The 22063-nt window shown below is 37.9% G+C and overlaps 1 protein-coding gene across 1 annotated transcript; it reads left to right on the top strand.

Annotated features, from left to right (window-relative positions):
- Positions 1–2194: 2194 nt before the first annotated feature.
- LOC138437837 (killer cell lectin-like receptor subfamily G member 1) lies at positions 2195–21773 on the top strand. The gene is made up of 5 exons (XM_069585799.1): positions 2195–2988; positions 5898–6002; positions 9292–9461; positions 20090–20190; positions 20531–21773. The coding sequence occupies exons 1-5, from the start codon at positions 2907–2909 to the stop codon at positions 20643–20645; spliced, it is 573 nt and encodes a 190-aa protein (XP_069441900.1). The 5' UTR covers positions 2195–2906; the 3' UTR covers positions 20646–21773.
- Positions 21774–22063: the final 290 nt, after the last annotated feature.

Genomic DNA, 22063 nt, shown 5'->3' with positions numbered 1-22063 from the left:
ATGAATTTGAATGTTTGAGATACTTCATACAAGTGGAAAGAATCACAAAGTGTTTGGCTTTTTGCAATCAGTGTGTTTCCTTTCTGCCTGCAATGCAGGAGAGGCAGGAGATGTGGGTTCGATCTCTGCGTCAGGAAGATCCCCCTGAGGAGGAAATGGCAACCCACTTTTCTTGCCTGGAAAAATTCCATGGACAGAGGAGCCTGGCAGGCTATAGTCCCTGAGGTCGCAAAGAGTTGGACAAGAGTGAAGCAGAAACTAAACTAAGGCCTTCAAGGTTTATCCATGTTATGGGATGTGACAGGATTTTCTTCATTTTAAAGACTGAATATTACTTCACTGTATGTGTTTGTTGGGACCCAGGGTAGACTACCCCCAAATGTGCCTCAGTGGCACATTGATTATTCTCAATTAAAGTTACTTAAGAAATGGCCTATTCAAGAGTGACTCTGTGGCCTTCCTCTCCGTCTCCCTGAAAGCAGGAAGTAAGCCTCTTCTGTGAAAGGAGTGCTTCCCACCTCTGGAGGTATTAACAGAAGTCCACCCTTATCACCAAAGACAGAATTTGGGGCCAAGAAGCTTGTATAAACAAACCTTGTTACTTTTTTAATTTACTACCCAAGTGCCCAACTCTGTCTATATTCTTCACTTATTGGTCACTCAAAACCCAAGTTTCTTTGCCTTGTCAGCTCCTCACAAATTTATTGTTTCTTTGTCTGCAAAGTATAAAAGCTACCTGCTTTAGTCACCTCTTAGGTCCCATTTCTATGAATCCTCCATGTTCATGAATTAAAATGTGTTTCTCTTTCTCCTGTTAATCTGTCTTGTGTCAATTTTATTATTAGTCCAGCCACAAGTACTCGTGAGGGGTATGTGTGGGGGATTTCCTCCTCCCCAACATAGACCACATTTTGTTTATGTTGTCTTCCTTTTAAGGGCATCAACATTTGTTCTCGAAGGCAGCTCAAGTATTGGTAGATCTTTTTGTCAGGTTGTGCTTTGTTTCTTTGTTTGCACTGGTCAGCACTGCACCGCTGCTGGTGCATGACCACAGCAGTTCATCTCAGCAGGGACCACAGAGTCCTATCTGTGCAGCTGGCTCTCGGCCAGGGACTTAGAGGGTGAGCTCACATGATGGCTTTTGGACACCTTTCTCTGTGCCACTCTCTCATGTCAGTCACCCTGATCTGCAAATTCCAGGTATGTGAAAGACTGAAGGCAGGAGGAGAAGGGGACGACAGAGGATGAGATGGTTGGATGGCATCACCGACTCAATGGACATTGAGTTTGAGCAAACTCCAGAAGATGGTGAAGGGCCAGGAAGCCTGGTGTGCTGCAGTCCATGGAGTCGCAAAGAATTAGACACGACTGAGTGACTGAACAAAAACAAGCAGCTCAAAACTTGGATCTCTGCTTCCTCAGCTTCATGAGACTCCTGCTCTATTTTAGGATTCGTTTTCCTGTTTTGGGCCGGAAAGCGGTCCTAGGCAGAGTACCAGTGACGATAGCACTTACCTTTGTGCGTTGTGTTCTCTCAAGGGTCACAGTGCTGCCTGATCCGTCGTCCCTGAAAACAGCTGCCTCATGTATTTTGTTATTTGGGTGTTTTGGCTGAAGGCCAAGTCCAGTATCACTCTGTCACGGCTGGAAATAGAATTTTATTAGTTTTTAATTACTATGCTCTCCCTGTTTCTCTTTCTTCTCTTCTGTCTTTATACATTCTGACTTGGTGATCTTATCTATTCCTGGAATTTCAATTCCCTTTTATTTTCTTTAACTTTTTATTTCAATTTCATCTATTTGAAATAAATTACTGATACCAGTCAATCCTAAAGGAAATCAACACTGAATATTTATTGAAGGACTGATGCTGAAGCTGAAGCTCCAATACTTTGGCCACCTGATGCAAAGAGACGACTCTTTGGAAAAAACCTTGATTTTGGGAAAGATTGAAGGCAGGAGGAGAAGAGGGTAACAGAGGATGAGATTGTTGAATGGCATCATTGACTCAGTGGACATGAGTTTAAGCAAACTCTGTGAAATAGTGAAGGACAGGGAAGGCTGGTGTGCTGCAGTCCATGGGGTCGCAAAGAGTTGAACACGACTGAGCGACTGAACAATAGCAACTGACACCTTACTATGTATTTACTTAATTTATTCCTTTTTGTGGTTGTCTCAGCATATAAAAATAAGAGAACAAGGAGAGAAAATGAAATGAAATTTCTTGCCTGTGAAGGGTAAAGACTAAATCATAACTGAGAGAATGTTTTGGGGAACACAGAGGTATAACACACTCACAGAACATATATCTGGGCAAGAGCTCATTTCTCCCATGATTCTAGCCACATGCAAACCAACCTCCTATTTCTCTATTGTATACCACTACCCAAAGCTCCAAGGAACAATGAGATCAGTCCCATTTGGCATGCATCTGTTTTCCTTTTATTTATTTATTTTTTCATCTGTTTTCTTCAAAAGGGAACAAGCAACTATAAAATGTGAGATAAATTCATAGCTAGGAACCACTCTCATATTTTTATTCCAGTTTCCATAATTGAATCACCGAATTTAAGGGCAACGTTTCCTCGGTCAATAGAAAGGTGAGATGGGGAGTCAATTTAATTTGTACTTAATGAGCATCTAGAGAGTATGGTGAGGTTAAATAAATAAAACATCAAAAAACCAGAGTTTAGAATATTAATTTCTATAGGCAGCCCCAGAATTTGAATCATTTCCTGAAAAATTACTTCTGCTTTTGTCATACTGGCCCATTTTTTTTTTTTTAATAAAACCTTCAAGTTTCCTGCTAGCAGTTTAGAGATTGGGCTGTTTCCTCACTTACACCTGTCTACTCACGCTTGTATAATTTTATTCTCTCAACTGAATGTGAAAGATATTAGACGAAGATGACTGACAATGTTACTTATTCCATAATAAAGTCTCCTGCTGCACCCCAAGCTCTGAAGGATGACCGATGGCAGCAAAAAGGTGAGTTAACCAATCAAGTGTGGAAAACTGTCCATAGTCACCATAGGCTAGGTGAATGAATAAGATGGAGAATACATTTGGAGTAGAGGGTCATTTGGAGAAACGCTTTTGGTTCATTTTGAAGTCCAGAGTTGGAATATGAAGATTTTGTATGTGGCTGAGGATCTGATCTTAGGTTTCAGGTAAATTGTTTTCTAACCCTTCACTTCTATCATCTTATCTATGAAACAAGCTGGGGCAATTTTGTTTGCCTTTATTGCTCCTGAACTAAAGCAAGAAATTTGTTGGGAGAACTTTATCTCTTTGTGAATGTTTGGAGCAACTGTGGACCAGCTGTGCAAATTCTAGGCATCTCTGTTTTTCTGGCTATGAAATGAAGAGAAGGACACCAATAATTTTGCCACAGGGTAATATTAAGATTTTGTCAGCAAATAAATTATTTCATATAACTAGGTCCTCCCCACACCCTTGAGCCAGAATGGTGACAAGTGTAGGAAGAAGGTATTAAGAGCATTACAGATACTAGACCCTGTGACTCTGGGAATTTGAAGATGAAACAAACCATTCTTACATAGAACCCTGAGAAAACACTTTCTGAGAAGGCAGATAACTGTGTAAGTGCCAAAATTAATATTTGATTTTATATCTTGGGGAGCAAACTTCCATGAGATGCGTTTTTTAGTGTAGCTCTATAAGCTTTCTTTTTTGCCTCATAGTCTTATTATTACAAGTAAATTACTGCTATAATTTGCTAAATCATTCCACTATACTTAGACATTGGATTTATTTCTATTACTGTAAATTATAGAGCATTTAATATTTTATTTGTACTTATTTTTCCTTCTTTGGGGTTATATCTGTGCTAATTTCTAAGGAATAGAAATGTTAAATCAAAAAGAATGTGCATTTTAAAGTTTATGTATATGATCACACAATTCATGATAAGTTGAAACTTGACTATAATTTTAATTTCCAGGCAAGTGGTTTTTTATTTGTATCCAGTGGACACTGCACATTCTTATTTATTGCCAGTATGTTTATTTCTACACCAGCTTTCTGGAGTGTTCTGCTTGGGAATGGGAAAATAGGTTAAGAGCATTAAAACAATATTAAAAATCTCTTTAGAAAAGTATTGGTGGTGGTTTAGTTGCTAAGTCGTGTCCGACTCTTGCGACCCCACAGATTGTAGGATTCTCCAGGCAAGAATACTGGAGTGGGTTGCCATTTCCTTCTCCAGGAGAAATTAAAACAGCATTACATGCTCATTATAGGAATTAGAGAAACTATGAGAGCAGATATAATAAAATAAAATCACTAATCATTTTACAACATGGTGATCATCACTATTTTGACATATTTTTGCTTTTTTATACTGATGTTACTACAAGTACTTTACTAAGAGTCTTTTAATATAAAGTACATTAAAATATTAAATTTCAGTTAATTTTTAAAAACTGAATTGTGGTTGCACATGTACAATTTATGCAATTATGTTTTGATACTTTTTTTTACACTTAGTGTAATATCTAAAATCAACATTTATTTCATTAAATATTCTTTTATAGTGCAAATGTATTTTTTATGTCACTAAAAAATCACATGCTTTTGGATTTAACAGTCCAAATAGTTAAAATACAGAACTCTCTCATTTTAAGCTATCTTCACTATGAATTTCTTTAAGAAGTTCAAAATACATCATAGATACCTACATCTACAGTATCATTTACCTAAAATTTAAATTTGAAAGTGAGGCCCAAATAAGCAGAATTATTTTCTCCATTTCCAAATTAAAGGTTATCAAATAAAGGAGTCAAAACTAGAATTTAAATGCCTTACTTTATAAATTTTTGCCTTTCACACTATCAGTCCTACACTATCAGACTATGGGATCACTATCATTTTAAAATAAAAAATTGGTGTGAAAAATCTGTTATTTTCCAAATGAAAATAATGCCATTCTTGGTATACATTGTATACAACATAGTTAATATGAAGTAATGTCCCATCCTTAAACAAATTATCAACCTAAACTGATCACTCTTCCAATTATGACAGGTTCCAAGGCACTTGTGAGGTGTCATTTTATTTTCATTTTAGTTTTATTTATCTCAATTTTGAATAAATAATACATTATATGGTTCAAAATTTAAAAAGTACAGAAGAAAAGAAAAAGTCTTTCTCCCGTCTCTGTCCCCATTGACCTGTTTCCCCTCCCCAAGGCAAGCAACCTTATCAGAGGCATGTGTCTATTTTCAGAAATGCCTATTAACATACAGTGTTTCACAGACTGTTTTGTTAACTGTTTCCCTTTATATTCCTTGAAAAATCACTCCATATATATAAAAAAAAGCTTGTCTTTGCTTTTTGTTAGAAATTGCATATTGACTTTATGGCTACGTCAAAATGTATTTGAGTTATCTTTTATTGATAGACAGTTAGGTTGAATTTAGTCTTTTTCTCCTACAAATATTATTGCTATGAGTGGCCTTAAAAATATGACATTTTATACATGTGTGAATGTCTGCAGGAAAAATTTCTTGAAGAGAAATTGCTGAGTCAAAAGGAAAATTAATGCCTTTGTGATTTTGGGACACAGCCAAACTGCTATCCAAAGAAGTTGTTCCAATTTATATTCTCACCACTGAAGCATGAGACTGTGCAAGCCACAATTTCAAAACAAAAAGTGTCTTTCACTGGATAAGTAAAATATGTTCCTTGATAAAGTTGACGGTGGCCACCCTCAACTTCAGAGCATGGACCTTGACAGATCTAGGAAAGGAAACTTTAAGGCCTGGATTGCAATTCCAACCAGGCCAAATTGCTTCCAGATCCCAGCTATCCTTCCCTGACCTTTTCTCTTTAGACTTTTATTCTGACTCAGGATATTTTTTTGGATTCTATTCTTGCAGCTTCTTCCTCGAGATGCCCTCGCTCTTACCATGTGGCGATAGCTTTGGGGCTTCTGTCCACCATTCTAGCGAGTATGCTGCTATTGCAGTGGATTCTGTACCGGGGTAAGTGCTAACTTAAACCAAAATTTGTGTATAAAAGCAATATAACGTTACAGAAACCTTGAAAAATAGTCCCAGCAAAATAAACCAACATACACAAGAGTATCTCCCAGGCATAGTCTTCTAGTTTTTGAGTACATGACTTTGTGTTAAGTATTTATTCTTTTAACAGGATTTCAGTTAAGTCCTCTAAAATCCCCCTTGCCTTACTTTTTTTTTTTTTTCAATAAGGCTGGATATAGTTCTGCTCACAATATGGTTATAATTTTGTGTATTGCTTTTTGGTTTGATATTGTGTCATAAACATTTTCCTACTTACTACCATATTTAGCATGAAAATAAAATTATAATTTTAATATTGTGTTTAACTTTTCATATGAGATATACTGTAATTTAATTAAGCATATTCTAATTTTTCCCATTTAATGAGCTTTCCCATTTTCTAAAATGAACTTTGCTAGATTTAGTTCTAGGTCCTTTTTTTTTTTCTTTTTTTTCTTTTTTTTTTCCGTTTTTATTTATTTATTTTTAAATTTTAAAATCTTTAATTCTTACATGCGTTCCCAAACATGACCCCCCCTCCCACCTCCCTCCCCACAACATCTCTCTGGGTCATCCCCATGCACCAGCCCCAAGCATGCTGCACCTTACGTCAGACATGGACTGGCGATTCAATTCTTACATGATAGTATACATGTTAGAATTCCCATTCTCCCAAATCATCCCACCCTCTCCCTCTCCCTCTGAGTCCAAAAGTCCGTTATACACATCTGTGTCTTTTTTCCTGTCTTGCATACAGGGTCGTCATTGCCATCTTCCTAAATTCCATATATATGTGTTAGTATACTGTATTGGTGTTTTTCTTTCTGGCTTACTTCACTCTGTATAATTGGCTCCAGTTTCATCCATCTCATCAGAACTGATTCAAATGAATTCTTTTTAACGGCTGAGTAATACTCCATTGTGTATATGTACCACAGCTTTCTTATCCATTCATCTGCTGAGGGACATCTAGGTTGTTTCCATGCCCTGGCTATTATAAACAGTGCTGCGATGAACATTGGGGTACATGTGTCTCTTTCAATTCTGGTTTCCTCAGTGTGTATGCCCAGCAGTGGGATTGCTGGGTCATAAGGTAGTTCTATTTGCAATTTTTTAAGGAATCTCCACACTGTTCTCCATAGTGGCTGTACTAGTTTGCATTCCCACCAACAGTGTAGGAGGGTTCCCTTTTCTCCACACCCTCTCCAGCATTTCTTGCTTGCAGATTTTTGGATCGCAGCCATTCTGACTGGTGTGAAGTGGTACCTCATTGTGGTTTTGATTTGCATTTCTCTAATAATGAGTGATGTTGAGCATCTTTTCATGTGTTTGTTAGCCATCCGTATGTCTTCTTTGGAGAAATGTCTATTTAGTTCTTTGGCCCATTTTTTGATTGAGTCGTTTATTTTTCTGGAGTTGAGCTGCATAAGTTGCTTGTATATTTTTGAGATTAGTTGTTTGTCAGTTGCTTCATTTGCTATTATTTTCTCCCATTCAGAAGGCTGTCTTTTCACCTTGCTTATAGTTTCCTTTGTTGTGCAGAAGCTTTTAATTTTAATTAGATCCCATTTGTTTATTTTTGCTTTTATTTCCAGAATTCTGGGAGGTGGATCATAGAGGATCCTGCTGTGATTTATTTCTGAGAGTGTTTTGCCTATATTCTCCTCTAGGAGTTTTATAGTTTCTGATCTTACATTTAGATCTTTAATCCATTTTGAGTTTATTTTTGTGTGCATTCTAGGTCCTTATATATGATGATCCAGAGAGCCTTTGGTTTCTGTTTCACAATCCAGAGTTCTAACTTAGGTTTTTGTTATTTGAGCATGATTGTTAGTGACAGGCTATTGCTGTTGTTTTGTTGCTAAGTTGTGTCTGACCCTTTCTGAGACCCCGTGGGCTGTAGTCTGCCAGGTTCCTCTGTCCACGGGATTTCCCAGGCAAGAATACTAGAGTGGATAACCACTCCCTTCTCCAGGGGATCTTCCAAATCCAGGGATTGAACCCAGGTCTCCTGCATTTCAGGTGGATCTTTACTGAGCCACTAGGGAAGCCCCAAGTGACAGGTTAGACAGACTTTATTAATTGGGATACTAAGGGTTCAGTCTTAGGACCTCTACGTCACATACAAGTTCAACTTTTGACAGAAGGAGACTCCTAGGCAAGTCAGGAATTTTTCCTTCAGGCTGGATACCATCACAGTTGTATGGAAAAAGCACAAATTATAAGGTGTCAACTTCATAGCTTGATCTCCAGAACCCTATGCTGTTCCCATGCCAGGCCTTCCTACAGAAAGGTTGTCTAAAGGTTGACTACTTCCTCCACTTTTTAACTTCAAATCTGGAATAGATATATAATCTGCTCTGCAATTATGTATCCACACGTATGCTCACTGGATATAATGGTTCACACATGCCTATTGTGAGATTGTGTTTATGGAGACATACAAATATGTCTTGTGGAATAGAAAATCAATAGAATTTTGGAATTTTCATTGAAATGACCTCGAAAGTGTATTCAGTTCCCTTACATTTTCACAGATCTATAGCACAACCATTTTAAAGGAATGAGAGTGTCTGTATATGAAAGAGCTCAGCGAGGAGAATGGCATGACTTTTTGCTTTAGCAGCTGATATCCTTCTCTGTCAGAAAATCTTTTTTTTTTTAATGTCTAGAATGAATTCTTTTTGATGAAGTATGTCTTTTATCCAATTTCCAGTGAATTTTTAGTGCATTTGTGATTAAAAGAAAAACAAACCCCAAACAGCCTTTCATTCTAGATAAGTTTGTTCTTTCTAGTTTCTGTCGTTTTCTTTTGCACTATTATGGAGTGTCAGACTGAGGTTGCATATTCGGAAAGATTCTACCTGAGTTAAGCAACGTGCATTATGCAGTTACACAATGTATGCTCTGAGCCTATATGAATAGCACAGAGATACATTCATGCAGATACGCTGTTATGTTCCCTGTTGTGTGCATGTCACACGTGAATACTGATGTCGAGCACCAGCAAGGGACTCTCCTCCCAGTCCTCAGCCAGCTTGTATCCATTTCCTTCCCTGCCCCTTCACATCCTTGCTTAACAGAATGTTCAGTAGTAGTAATAGAGTTAGACATTGTGAGGTATTTAATTTGAGACCGTGCATTGTGGTACATTTCTCTAAACCTTAATCTGAAAGGTAGAGGGCAGGAAAGAGAGTTTATCCCCAATTTCATTGCCATAAACATGTGACCCAAACCTCTTCTTTTCCAGGCTCCAAGTTGCCCACTTATGCCGGCTGTCCTCACTGCCCAGACCTCTGGATGGGGCATGGTGACCACTGTTATTACTTTTCAGTGGAAAAAAAGAGCTGGAATTCTAGCCTGGAATTCTGCTTAGCCAAAGATGCGCATCTCCTTATGTTTAAAGACAGCGAGGAAATGGTAAGTGCAAACATTTAGTAAATGTAGAAGATTTTGTTGGAGAATGCTGTTCAAATATATCAAGTATCCTCTTCTGAGGAGCAAAAGGAATGTTCTTTCCTTTTCCTCCCCCACCAACCCTCATTTATATGCCTAGACGCTCCAATTGGTATGTATGCATGTGTGTGTGCGTGTGTTGGAAGTGGCAAGATGGTGAGTATTACAGAGAAGAATTAGACCATAAATACAGGGCTTCCGTTGTGGCTCAGCCAGTGAAGAATCCGCCTGCAATGCTGGAGACCTGGGTTCGATCCCTGGATTGGGAAGATTCTCTGGATAAGGGAAAGGCTACCCAATCCAATATTCTAGCATGGAGAATTCCAAGGACTGTATAGTCCATGGGGTCTCAAAGAGTTAGACACGACTGAGCAACTTTCACTTTCACTTCACTTTCACAGATCTCATAAAAGGAATCATTAGATCCAGACACATATGAGTGTAACAGTAAAGAGGCACTTTACTCCCTTTACAAGTTTCACCAGCTCTCTCTCACCAGTAAGAGCTGGTGGAACTTGGGATGGAGGGAAAGAGAGGTAGCTTGGGGACTTAATGCCTTCTTCATAATATTTTGCCTTCATTCATTTGAATTCAGTAAGGTCTAGAAGAGGAATCAGTTGGGATTGTGTTGAGGGCATGAGGAAGAAGCAGTTTCAGAAACTTGAGAAAGAAGAAAGGAAAGTATGTGTGTGTGATTTTATACTCCTCGCAGAGTTGAACTGCTGGGCTCCTCTTCCTACTGGCCTCTCAGATCCTTCCTGTCCACCTAACTGTCAGGAAGCGAGTTCTTTATGAATCCTGGAGCATCTCAAAGTAACACAAGGAGTTGACATCCTGAGGTTACCTGGTATGAAAATCAATCAAATTCTAACTAGTCAACTTGAATAACATATGCAAAGAAAATAAGGAATCCTCCTTAGGATTTTGTGCTAATTTCATGCTGAGTTTTGTGTTTTGATATTGTTTTACATCTTCCTTTTGGCGTAGATTCACAGAGAAGAGTTTATTAAGAATTCAACAATATTAAACATCCCTTGGGGGAAATTCTGACAGGCAATGAATTACTCTGAAGCAGTTGGAGAAAACATATGGTCTATAAAGTCTGTAACTTCCTATTTTAAGAGAAGACTAAAGCATCTGGTTTCCTGTTGTCTGTCAAAAGAATACTCATTCCTTTGAAATTCTGCATACACTCTAACTTCAAATCAGTCCACTTCTGTGACTTTCTTTTCCTTTATCCTTCCATAAACTAGGTGACAGAATGCACTGGGGTGTATTCTTTAGACTTACTGAATTGTGGTTTTATGGCACCTGGTAATAATAACCTTGCTTTTTGGACCTTTTTGCAGCAACTCCTATTCTCATTCTGATACAACTGCATCTGAGTTCTTAGGCTAAGTGAAATCAATAGCAGAAGTGAGCAGACAGCTTGAAATACTGTTGAGCAAACACTGATAAACAGAGTAGTGAATCATAATACAAGACAGTGCCTTGGAGAATTGCAGAGAGGCAACTACCATAATTGCAGTGTGATAATGACAGCTTCAGCCCAGGATAGCTGGGAGGTGGGCGTGGTTCTGTTTCTCTGAGGTCCCCTGGAAGAATGGATGAGTGTTAAAGGATTTCATCTTTCCATTCTTTCTCTACTTACTGTAAATCCCGATCTACCGTTGAGTAAGCTGAACAGAGTTAGACTGGCTGCATTTCCAAAACTGGTTTATTTCCTTTTAAGGACCCTTGATTCAGACCAGTCCTGGAAAGGATATTCTATGCTCTCAGTAGAATATTCCTGAGAGATTGCATAGCAACTACAGATAAGTCTTATATCTGATTTTCCTGTGGAATTTTGCTTGGTTCTCTGGCCTAATTCTTTTTCTTGCCCTCAGCTTTTGTAAGATCTTGTAAAATCAACTTGACTTATATCTAGTCTGTTGACTTTGTTGTACCAGTGTCATTATTCTTTTATTCTCATGGCAATATTTATATACTAATTTAAGATAAATGCTTGCTTTTCCTAGGATTGCACATGATAAGTTGCTTCAGTTGTGTTCTACTCTTTGTAGAGTAGGGACTGTAGCCCTCCAGGCTCCATTACCCATGGAATTCTTTGGGCAAGAATACTGCAGTGGGTTGCTATGGCCCTCCTCCAAGGGATCTTCCCAACCCAGGGATCGAACTTGCATCTCTTGGGTCTCTTGGATTGGCAGGCAGATTCTTTACCGCTAGCACTACTTAGGTCTGAACAGCTACCAAAACAGCATAAAAATCTATGAAAACCAAAGTTATCTCACATTCCAGTGGTGGAGAATACTGCTAGGGAATTAGTTTGCTCTATGCTAGAGGCTCCAAGGCTATCAGAAGTGTCCCTCTTACACTGGTAAATAGTTATCTTTCAGTAAGATATATAACTACAGTCCCTCTATTAGATCCGTTATAGATAGCCAAGCTTATAATGAAAATAATAAAAATAGAAACTACTGTGTGTTGAGCACTTGCTATGTGATAGGAATTCACTTCTATTTTATTATTCTTAATATTCACAGCATATTCTATGAAGTAGACTTCAACCACTCTATTTCATTGAGCGAATAAAATTCAGAAGAGTTAGTGAGCAAGTCCAAGGCTACAAATCTGACAGAGCCAAACTTTCTTTACAGAGCCAGATTTTAAAGTCCATACCAACCTACCTTTTAAAGTCTTACAGAAATATTGTGTTTGACAGCTTTCAGAATCCATCTTGTGCACACTGAAAAATGAAATCACTTTTCCAGTTATTTGTCTTCTGGTTCCTTTTCTTTGCTGTACATGTTTAGAATATTATTGGAATTTGAATGTAGGATGTATATTTTATGGCCCTTGGGATTTAAATATTTTTAAATAGTGAGGTGTTCACTTATTTTTTTTTTACTATCCTTAAAAATTTATTTAAAATGAAAATTATATGCTGATGTGTTCACTTATTTTCTCTTTTTTGTGTCTTGGACTTCAAGATTTATTTTATTTTTGAGAAAAAAAAATTGAAGTTGGATTGTTCTATTATTTCCTCGGTGTTCTGTTTATCTTATGGCAACTACTCTTTTTTGCTCTTCCTGTTCTTTGAATTTATCTTTCAGTTCAGTCAGTTCAGTTGCTCAGTCATGTCTGACTCTTTGCAACCCCATGAATCACAGCACGCCAGGCCTCTCTGTCCATCACCAACTCCTGAGTTCTTTCAGACTCACATCCATCGAGTCAGTGATGCCATCCAGCCATCTCATCCTCTGTCGTCCCCTTCTCCTCCTGCCCCCAATCCCTCCCAGCATCAGAGTCTTTTCCAATGAGTCAACTCTTCGCATGAGGTGTCCAAAGTACTGGAGTTTCAGCTTTAGCATCATTCCCTCCTAAGAAATCTCAGGGCTGATCTTTCTTAGGATGGATTGGTTGGATCGCCTTGCAGTCCAAGGGACTCTCAAGAGTCTTCTCCAACACCACAGTTCAAAAGCATCAATTCTTTGGCACTCAGCTTTCTTCACAGTTCAACTCTCACATCCATACATGACCACTGGAAAAACCATAGCCTTGACTAGACAGACCTTTGTTGGCAAAGTAATGTCTCTGCTTTTCAGTATGGTGTCTAGGTTGGTCATAACTTTTCTTCCAAGGATAAGCATCATTTAATTTCATGGCTGCAATCATCATCTGAAGAACTGATCTTTAGATATGTTCAAATTCTTGATTTTTGTTGTTGTTTTTTCTCCATATAGATAAGTTTATTTTGATTGTTAACTTTTGTTTCTTATAGTTGTTGGTGTGTTATTTTAAAATATATATTGACTAAAGAGTTTTCCCTGTGGAAATACTTTGGTTTCTTTCAACCTATCCTGATGCTCCTTGCTGCATAATGTCTTTCTTCCTCATTATCATAATTTGAGATTATATCTTCAGACTTTATTGCTTTAACAATCTCGTTCAACTTGAACTATCATCCCTGTTAGAGTTTGTGACTTTGGGATTGTTCCTATCTTCTCCCTGAAATTTCAATATTGGCTTTTCTTGTATTTAGGGAAGTGAAAGTGAAAGTGAAGTCGCTCAGTCGTGTCCGACTCTGCGACCCCATGGACTGTAGCCTACCAGGCTTGTCTGTCCATGGGATTTTCCAGGCAAGAGTACCGGAGTGGGTTGCCATTTCCTTCTCCAGGGGATATTCCCGACCCAGGGACTGAACCCAGGTCTCTCACATTGCAGGCAGACTCTTTACCCTTTGAGTCACCAGAGAAGCCATCTAATTATATCGAATTTCCTTCTGTGACTACAAACACTATGATAACATGGTCACTTTCCCCCATAATGTAAAGTAGATTCAGGTAATGAAAAGAGCTTAATTTCTTTCAGACAGACATGAGTTTGTTTTTACTAAATTGCTTACTAGCTATGTGAGCTTCAGCAAGTTTCTTAACCTCTTTGACTCTCAATTTCCTCATGTACCAAGTGGAGAAATTTTTTTTTCCAGAATTGTTACAAGTATTAATTGAGAACAATCTATGTGACATTTTTTTTTGAATGTAGGAGGAATCACTTCATTTTAGTTTTCCTTCTTTCCACTTTAATTCTCCTTGACACTTGAAATAAAGCCCAGATTTGAAATAATTTTGTTTTTCTTTTCTGTCTCCCAGAGTGTGAAATTTCAGTAAAATATGTATCACAAAGTAAATTATGATTTGTTGAATTGAGTTTTTCCCTTCTGAGGAAATCTGAAATTATATGTTAGAAGATAGAACTAAATGGCTGGAAGCAGATGGTAGATGATAGGAGAATTGTTTTATTTGAGGTCTTTGTAGTCTGGTAATGTGTGTGTGTTTGCCACCCTTTTCTTCATAACCAGATAAAGCAACCATTATGAACTTCGCCCCAAAGCATACCTTTGGTAGGTAGGTTAGGATACTTCTCACTCCTTTTTTTTTTTTAACTTAAAAAGTGTGGTAAAGCATCAATAACATACAACTTACTATTTTGACAATTTTCAAGTATATAATTAAGTGGAATTAAGTATATTCAGATCGTTTTACAACTGTGACCACTGTTCATTTCCAGAACCTTTTATATCACCCCAAACAGAAACTCCACAACCATTTAACAGTAACTCCCCATAACCCCACCCCTCAGACCCTGGTGATTACTAGTCTAATCTTTATCTCTGAATTTTCCTCTTATGTCCTTTTGTATCTGACTTATTTCATTTCATTGGCTTCTTTTGTTTGGCATGTTTCCAAGGTACATCTATGCTGTAGCAGGTATCAGAATTTCATTCCTTTTAAAGGCTGAATACTATTCCGTTACATGGATAGGACCACATTTTGTTTATCCATTCACCTGTTGATGGACAGTGTTTTACTATTTTTTTTCTTTCATAATTGAAACTGTACTGATGGTTTTGAGGATCAGTATTTTGCTGTGTTGTTCAGTCGATAAGTCGTGTCTGACTCTTTGTGAACCCATGGACTGTAGCCTGCCAACCTTCCCTGTCCTTTACTATCTCCCAGAGCTTGCTCAAACTTATGTCCATTGAGTCACTGATGCTATCCAACCATCTCATCCTCTGTCATCCCCTTCTCCTGCCTTCAGTCTTTCCCAGCATCAGGGTCTTTTCCAGTGAGTCAGCTCTTTGCATCAGGTGGCCAAAGTATTGTAGCTTTAGCTTCAGCACCAGTCCTTCCAATGAATATTCAGGGTTGATTTTCTTTAGGATTTACCGGTATACAGAAGTTTAAATTTGTGTATAATTCTTAACATTTGTACCAAAAATCTAAGAAAAACCCCATGTAATTGTGATTCTTTTCTGAACAATTATCCAAGTTACTCTCCAGTTTAAAATGTGAAGGCAGACTTGTCTTAATAGTATGTTAAGTATGAATGCCTTCAAGTGTTCATACACTGTTATATCATATGTCCCACAGATTCACAATTTGAAAATTCATTAGTAGTGTATATGACATTAATCTTTCACAGCAGATGAAGAAAGTTACTAGGAAAACGGGACTACCTGAACAAAGATGTTACAGAGTACACAAAATTCTGACAGGGAGAGCGGAGATCAAGGCATGGTTTTTCTTTAAGAAACAATTTCACCAAAACCAACATGGGAATAAAAGTAATTCAAAGTGTCTAAGACATGTTAAACACACAACTGACTCCAAATTGCCATTTAGTGTGCTTTGTATTGGAGGATGTAAAATCTACCCCCTTTATGCAATGTTAAGCTGACACCCAAGACAATCAAAGCCTCTGTATTCAATATCCCTCTATTTTCTGGTTGTACCAAAAACAACAACAACAAACAAACAAATAAACCAGTAAACGATTTCACCTCTTAAAGAAAAGCAGTTAGCACTTAAAAGATGGAATAACGTTGAATTTCCTCCTTCTTAAAAATGTTTCCAGAGCTACTCACAATTTTGCATTTACAAAATAGTTGATAAACATATTGCCCTGTATTGTACAAGAAAGGAGACAGGGACCACTAAGACAGGGCGGTGATCTGAATCAGATTTGGCTTCTTTTGTCTCCTGCTTCATCAGTGGCTGGGTTCTCCTCGCTCTTAGTTTCTGTTTTCTGCAGGTAAATCTTGTCTCTTGGTTAGCCTGTTTCCCTCGTTCTCCTTTTTCCCCTTTTGTTTGTGGAGGTTTTTATTTATTTATTTTTTTTGGATTTGAAATTTTATCCTTTCCTGCCACCATTTTTTGGCTTCCACTCTGATTTCCTCTTTTTTGCAGGAGCAGGTTAGCCGAGAACCTCATCTCTTGGGTTCCTCCTTTGTTGCTCCCTGGGTGGAGCCGACGTCCCTCCTGGGCATTGCAGGGAGCAAGAACGTGCCCGGTGTCTGTGGGCAGGTGCTCCCTGGAGACTTAGGGAAGTGGGAATGTGGGTCCTCCTGCCACCCCAGTTGGTGGGACCCTAACGTTTCACTCTTTTAAAGAGAGTGCTCGGTTTCCCGAGCAAAGCTCACTAACTTTTAGTATTGTGCACATACACAAAATTATAGGGGAAATTCTTGTCAATATTAAATTCTAATAATTTTGTACCCTGTCAAGTTTCCCTTCAATCTCTTAAGGTATCTGCATGTTTTTATATGCTAGTAGTCAACGCTTTGGAGAACGCAATGGCAACCCACTCCAGTACTCTTGCCTGGAAAATCCCATGGACAGAGGAGCCTGATAGGCTGCAGTCCATGGGGTCCCTAAGAGTTGGACACGACTGAGCGACTTCACTTTCACTTTCCACTTTCATGCATTGGAGAAGGAAATGGCAACCCACTCCAGTGTTCTTGCTTGGAGATTCCCAGGGATGGGGGAGCCTGGTGGGCTGCCGTCTATGGGGTTGCACAGAGTTGGACAGGACTGAAGCGACTTAGCAGCAGCAGCAGCAGCAGTCAGTGCTTACATTCTATAGGATATATTTGAAAAGTCTGGAAACAGAGGATAAAGTTATTTTTAAATAGTATATTTGTTAAACTTTCATGTAATATGCTCAATGTGTGTTTATTCAGCCTTCCAGACACATTTTCAAGTGAAGTAACTCTAAATTGAAAACAATAGATTTAAATAATTTTACGGGTGCACCATATTGTACTTTTCTTTTTTTTCAAATTAAGAACTACATGTATTGTTTTACATACTTCACCTGAAAAAGTGTCTGGAGATTGAAAAAAAAAAGTAAATTATATTATTTGAAAATATAACATACCTGTTATTTAAAATTACATATTTACCCTATGTAAATATCTAGGCTTTTTGGACACCATATGTTTATGTTTTGCTTTTCTAACGTAGCATAATTTCATTCCTTTTTCCACACATTAAATGATTACAGATACTTATCTTTAAAAATTCTATATTATTATATTTTTGCTTAACTGTTTTCCTATTTCTAGAAAAAAATCTGATTTCCAATTTTTAAGTAGCTACAAACATATTTTTATGAATTATTTCCTTGAGGTTAGTTATTTAGTATATAGTCCCCGAAATTAAGTTAGCCAGTCAAAGATATGTCCAATTTAGTAGCTTTGGTATTTTAGTAGTTTATCTCCATACGGGTTGAAATATCTTAGCTATATCCTGTAAACCATGTTCATTTTGGCAGTGTAAGGAGTATGTTCTATACCTTAGCAGTATTTTAATTATAATTTAAAAATATTGCCTGCAAAAGCATATGTGTGCGTGTGTAAGACATAAATATTGACCTTAAAAATAAAATGAAAAGGAAAGAAAAAAATGTATCTGGTTTCATTTGTGTTCTGTCTTCATCTTGCTTTTAGGTTTTGTACTTTTTCCTCTCTAAGGTATAACCAAACATTACTAGTTCTAAAGTGACATAGCACCTCATTGCTCTAGTTCACACCTTCTCCGCAAGATAAGCCTTCTGAGGTCACACCCTTGCAATAAACACTCTTGTTTATGCTTTTATGCTGCTTCTACAGTAACTCATACACATCATTCATGAGTCCGTAGAACCCAGAGATAATCGCACTCTGGTTCCAAAAGCTCCTTTCAAGTGGGATGTTGATTTTCAAGTGAGAGTGATCCAGTAAACATTTGCCCTGTCCAGCCTCATCAGGGAGAAGTAGTAAGCTGGCAGAATCATGTGACTTAGACTTGTACCGATCTTGAGAGTAGTGATCAAGTGTAGGATTGGAGTTTGTGAGTATTATCGAATCCCAGCTCTTCAGACTCTAATTGAGGTCTGTGTTTATATCTATTTATTTATTTAATGAATGAAGTCTATTCATTTTTGTGTTTCATTAGCTGTCATTCCTCCCAATGAAATGCGAGGAAGAAAGAGACGGACAGTTTTCTTATAATCCCATTGGAAGAATGAGGATAAACTCACTTTTTTCCTAATTTAAATAATCATTTTAAGCAAATTGTTTAAGTAATGCACAAAAGGTTTCCAGCTAATCTGGAAATTAGGATGTCATTTCATTTATCCTACCCTTCCTTTATACTTCAGACTCTGTCCCCCCACCAGCATACACAATGAAGTACTTGCTGGGAATATAGGGCCATATCCAAGGTGGTAGTTTACTTGTTGCTAAATGTATTTATTACACTAGCACCAAATCCTATACAAAATTAATCTTCTGGGATTTAACCTATATTTTAATCCATTTTATTTCTAGAGACAATTCCATTAGGATATAAACTCCTTCATTTTCTGGTCAGACTCAACAGAGCAAAGAATCTTATTTGTATTCTAGTGGGTAGCTTGGGACATGTAAAGAGTATAACCAACTTAACCTTACCATCAGCTTTTTCCTTAAGAACTGTGTTTATTTTTTCTTGCCATATGCAAGATTGATGAGGACTTGGAGAATGGGAGTTTAGTGGGGGAAAAAATAACAATGCAAATACATTGTTGCAAGTTTAATAATAACATATATGTTAAATGATGATGTGAAATACGAGTGTGTTCACAGCAGTATTTAGCTTTTCTTCTTTCAAAGTTATCTGAATATATATTTATCTGGTATTTATCTGAATACCTATTTGGTGCTCCATCTAATCAAGGAAGAAGTTGCGTTGGAAGGTAGAGATGTAATAGTTATCTTATCTGTCATGATCTAAGAATGTAATTATAGGCATGAAGTTCAATTCTAGGAAGTATTGCACTCTGCAACCAACACATCTCTAGAACGAAGGTTTGAAAGAGAGAGTAGTTATTTGCAGTAGGTGGTTGTTTCAGTCTGCTAGGACTGCTATAAACCATAGACAGGGTGGGGGAGCTTAGGCCGCAGACATTTCTTTCTCAGAGTTCTGGAGGCCAAGTCCAAGATCAAGATGCTGGTAGACTTGGTTTCTGGTGAGAAACTTCTTCCTGGCTTGCAGACAGCTGCCCTCTCATGTGGTGGTGAGAGACTGCATGCTAAGTCACATCAGTCATGTCTGACTTTTTGTTATCCTATGGACTGTAGCCCACAAAGCTCCTCTGTCCATGAAATTCTCTAGACAAGAATACTGGAGTGGGTTGCCATGCCCTCCTCCAGTGGATCTTCCTGATCCAGGGATCAAACCCACATATCTTATGTCTTATGTCATTGGCAGGTGGATTCTTTACCACTAAGCCACCTGGGAAGCCTTCTCCTCTTCTTTAAGAGCACTAATCCCATTTTTTTTTGGAGGGGGTCCTTCCCTGGTGGCTCAGAGGTTAAAGCGTTGGGCTGCAAGGCGGGAGACTCGGGTTCAATCCCTGGGTTGGGAATATCCCCTGGAGATGGAAATGGCAACCCACTCCAGTATTCTTGCCTGGAGAATCCCATGGATGGAGGACACTACTGAGAGACTTCACTTTCACTTTCAATCCCATTTTTAGTGTGGGTCCCACCCTGAAGACCGCATCTAAACCTAACTCTGCCCAAAGGGTACTTCCAAATGCCATCACTTTGTGATATCAGAGCTTCAACATAGCAATCTGGGGAGGGAGGGGACACACACATTCAGTTCATAAATAACAGTGATGAGAGAGGGTGTAAGGAATAACAGTGTTACCATGACCCTACATCTCTTTTTAAACTTTCTGCATTTTTTCCTACCTTTTTTCATCTTTTGCAACCTCTCATTTAGATCTGGCTCCAAAATCTCCTCAGTCAGGAATTTTACTGGATTGGTCTGAGAAACAGTTCTGGCTGGAGGTGGGAAGATGGATCAGCCTTAAATGTCTCAAGGTAAGGGGCTTCAAAAGAGTGCAGAGAGAGAGCGAGAGAGGCAGAAGAGAAAAGAAAAGGGGAAAAGAAATTATATGTCTGGGGAAATAGATGAAGGATAATGGATGGAGAAGAGAGGAAAGGAAAAGGAAACAAGGAAGGAAATCAATAGTTGATAAGGGCAAGAAAAAAAGAGAGGACATTTTCAAGAGGACAATGAGTAATTTTATTCTCCAGTTTTGGGAGCTGAGAGAAGTGAGGTCTGAATGGGAGAAAGAATTTGCTCTTTTTTTTTTCTCATGCTTGAGAACTCCTTTACTGCACGTCATCTTAAGTGATTGATTTTTTTGGTTCCTTACAGAATTGCTTCAAACAGCTTGGTACAGAAGTGTGGTACCATCAGCAAAGATGGTCTCCAAGCCTCTAGCTGTGAAGTTCCTTTTCCGTGGGTCTGTAAGAAGGTCAGACGTGGATAAATGTTTATTCTGTCCTGTGGCTCCCTAAAAAGAGGGAGATGACCTCTCGTGAGTACACCTTTAGTGAGTGCTGCCCTTCTAGCACATAAATTAGATGTGAAATTAATGCCGCCTCCCTGGGATTGATGGCTTCTTGCTGGACTCTCTTTGCGAGAACTTAGATGTTATCTTAACACTTTAAAGAGTGTAGGTAAATTTGTGAAATAGATAAGGCTTTTAGTATCCCTCTCTCTAGTGACTAAAGGTTGTTGGCTTAGTCATCCCCATCATCTCTGTCAGAAATGTACCTTTAAAATGTTATATTCTGAGCTGAGCTGATGAAATCTGTGCAAATATGTGCTATTGCCAGTGTATTACACGGTTTTTTTGTGTGCTAGTGGTTTGACATGCTACTCCTCCCCGACAATATGTTTTTATCCTAACAGTGTCTCTTTGCAGGTAAAACTTGAAATAAGTTGTGGAAGGTGAATGAGAGAGAGCAGGGTGGTACTTTGTGTCTCAGCTCTTCAGACTTCCGTAAATAACTGGTCTTGACTGAATTTAGTTTTTTTCGAAAATGCATAGTTGTGGCTGAATAAGTGACTATATTTTCCTTGTTATGACTGTGATTTGCATATTAATTTCACAATGTGAAATGTGGGCAGTCTGGTAAGGCATTATTTTAGAGGAAAATTTACAGAAGCAGTTTATGTGGATTGATCTCCCAATTATTTTTGGCACAAATGACTAAAAAATAAGAAAAACGTTATTTATCCTTAGTAGGGTTGGGCATAGATGAGAAACAAGGTGTCGTTTAGAGATAGAGGAGGGATTAGTAGGACATAGTGACAAATAAAATTAAAGGGAAAGAAGGCACAGCATTGTCAATAGAATCTTAGAAATAAAACAACTGCTTATTGTAGGTCAGTAAAGCAAAGAGAAAGAAAAGATACAGGAGGGAATGATGAGGAGATTGTAATTCTGTACTGTTGATGATATGGATTGTGATGTTTATTTAAATTTCCCTTTTGTATTATTGTTAGGACAAAGACTGTATCAAATCCAACCTTGTATCCCAAACACCTAAAATAGTGCTTGCTTGTATCAGTGAATATTCAATGCTTGAATAAAAAAAAATGGAACTTAAAATTTCTTATTCTAGTTGTTTTTATTAGCTCATGAGTTGATTAGAGGAATTGAGCAAGAAACATGGTATATCTGAATCCTCGCTTAATCCTACACATTTGAGCAGAGGACTAGTTTAATCTAGAAATGATGAACGCTACATACATATATTAATATATTTGGGAATAGCACCCTTTATTCGGCACTGAACACATACTGTATAGAGACCTAGTCATCAGGAAAAAATTAGAAACTATTTAAATATCTATCAATATTAAAATGATTAAATAAATAACCACCTTACTTCCTTTATT

Source organism: Ovis canadensis, chromosome 3, assembly GCF_042477335.2.
Source record: "Ovis canadensis isolate MfBH-ARS-UI-01 breed Bighorn chromosome 3, ARS-UI_OviCan_v2, whole genome shotgun sequence".
NCBI classification, from domain to species: domain Eukaryota; kingdom Metazoa; phylum Chordata; class Mammalia; order Artiodactyla; family Bovidae; genus Ovis; species Ovis canadensis.
This window is presented reverse-complemented; position numbering and strand designations above follow the sequence as displayed.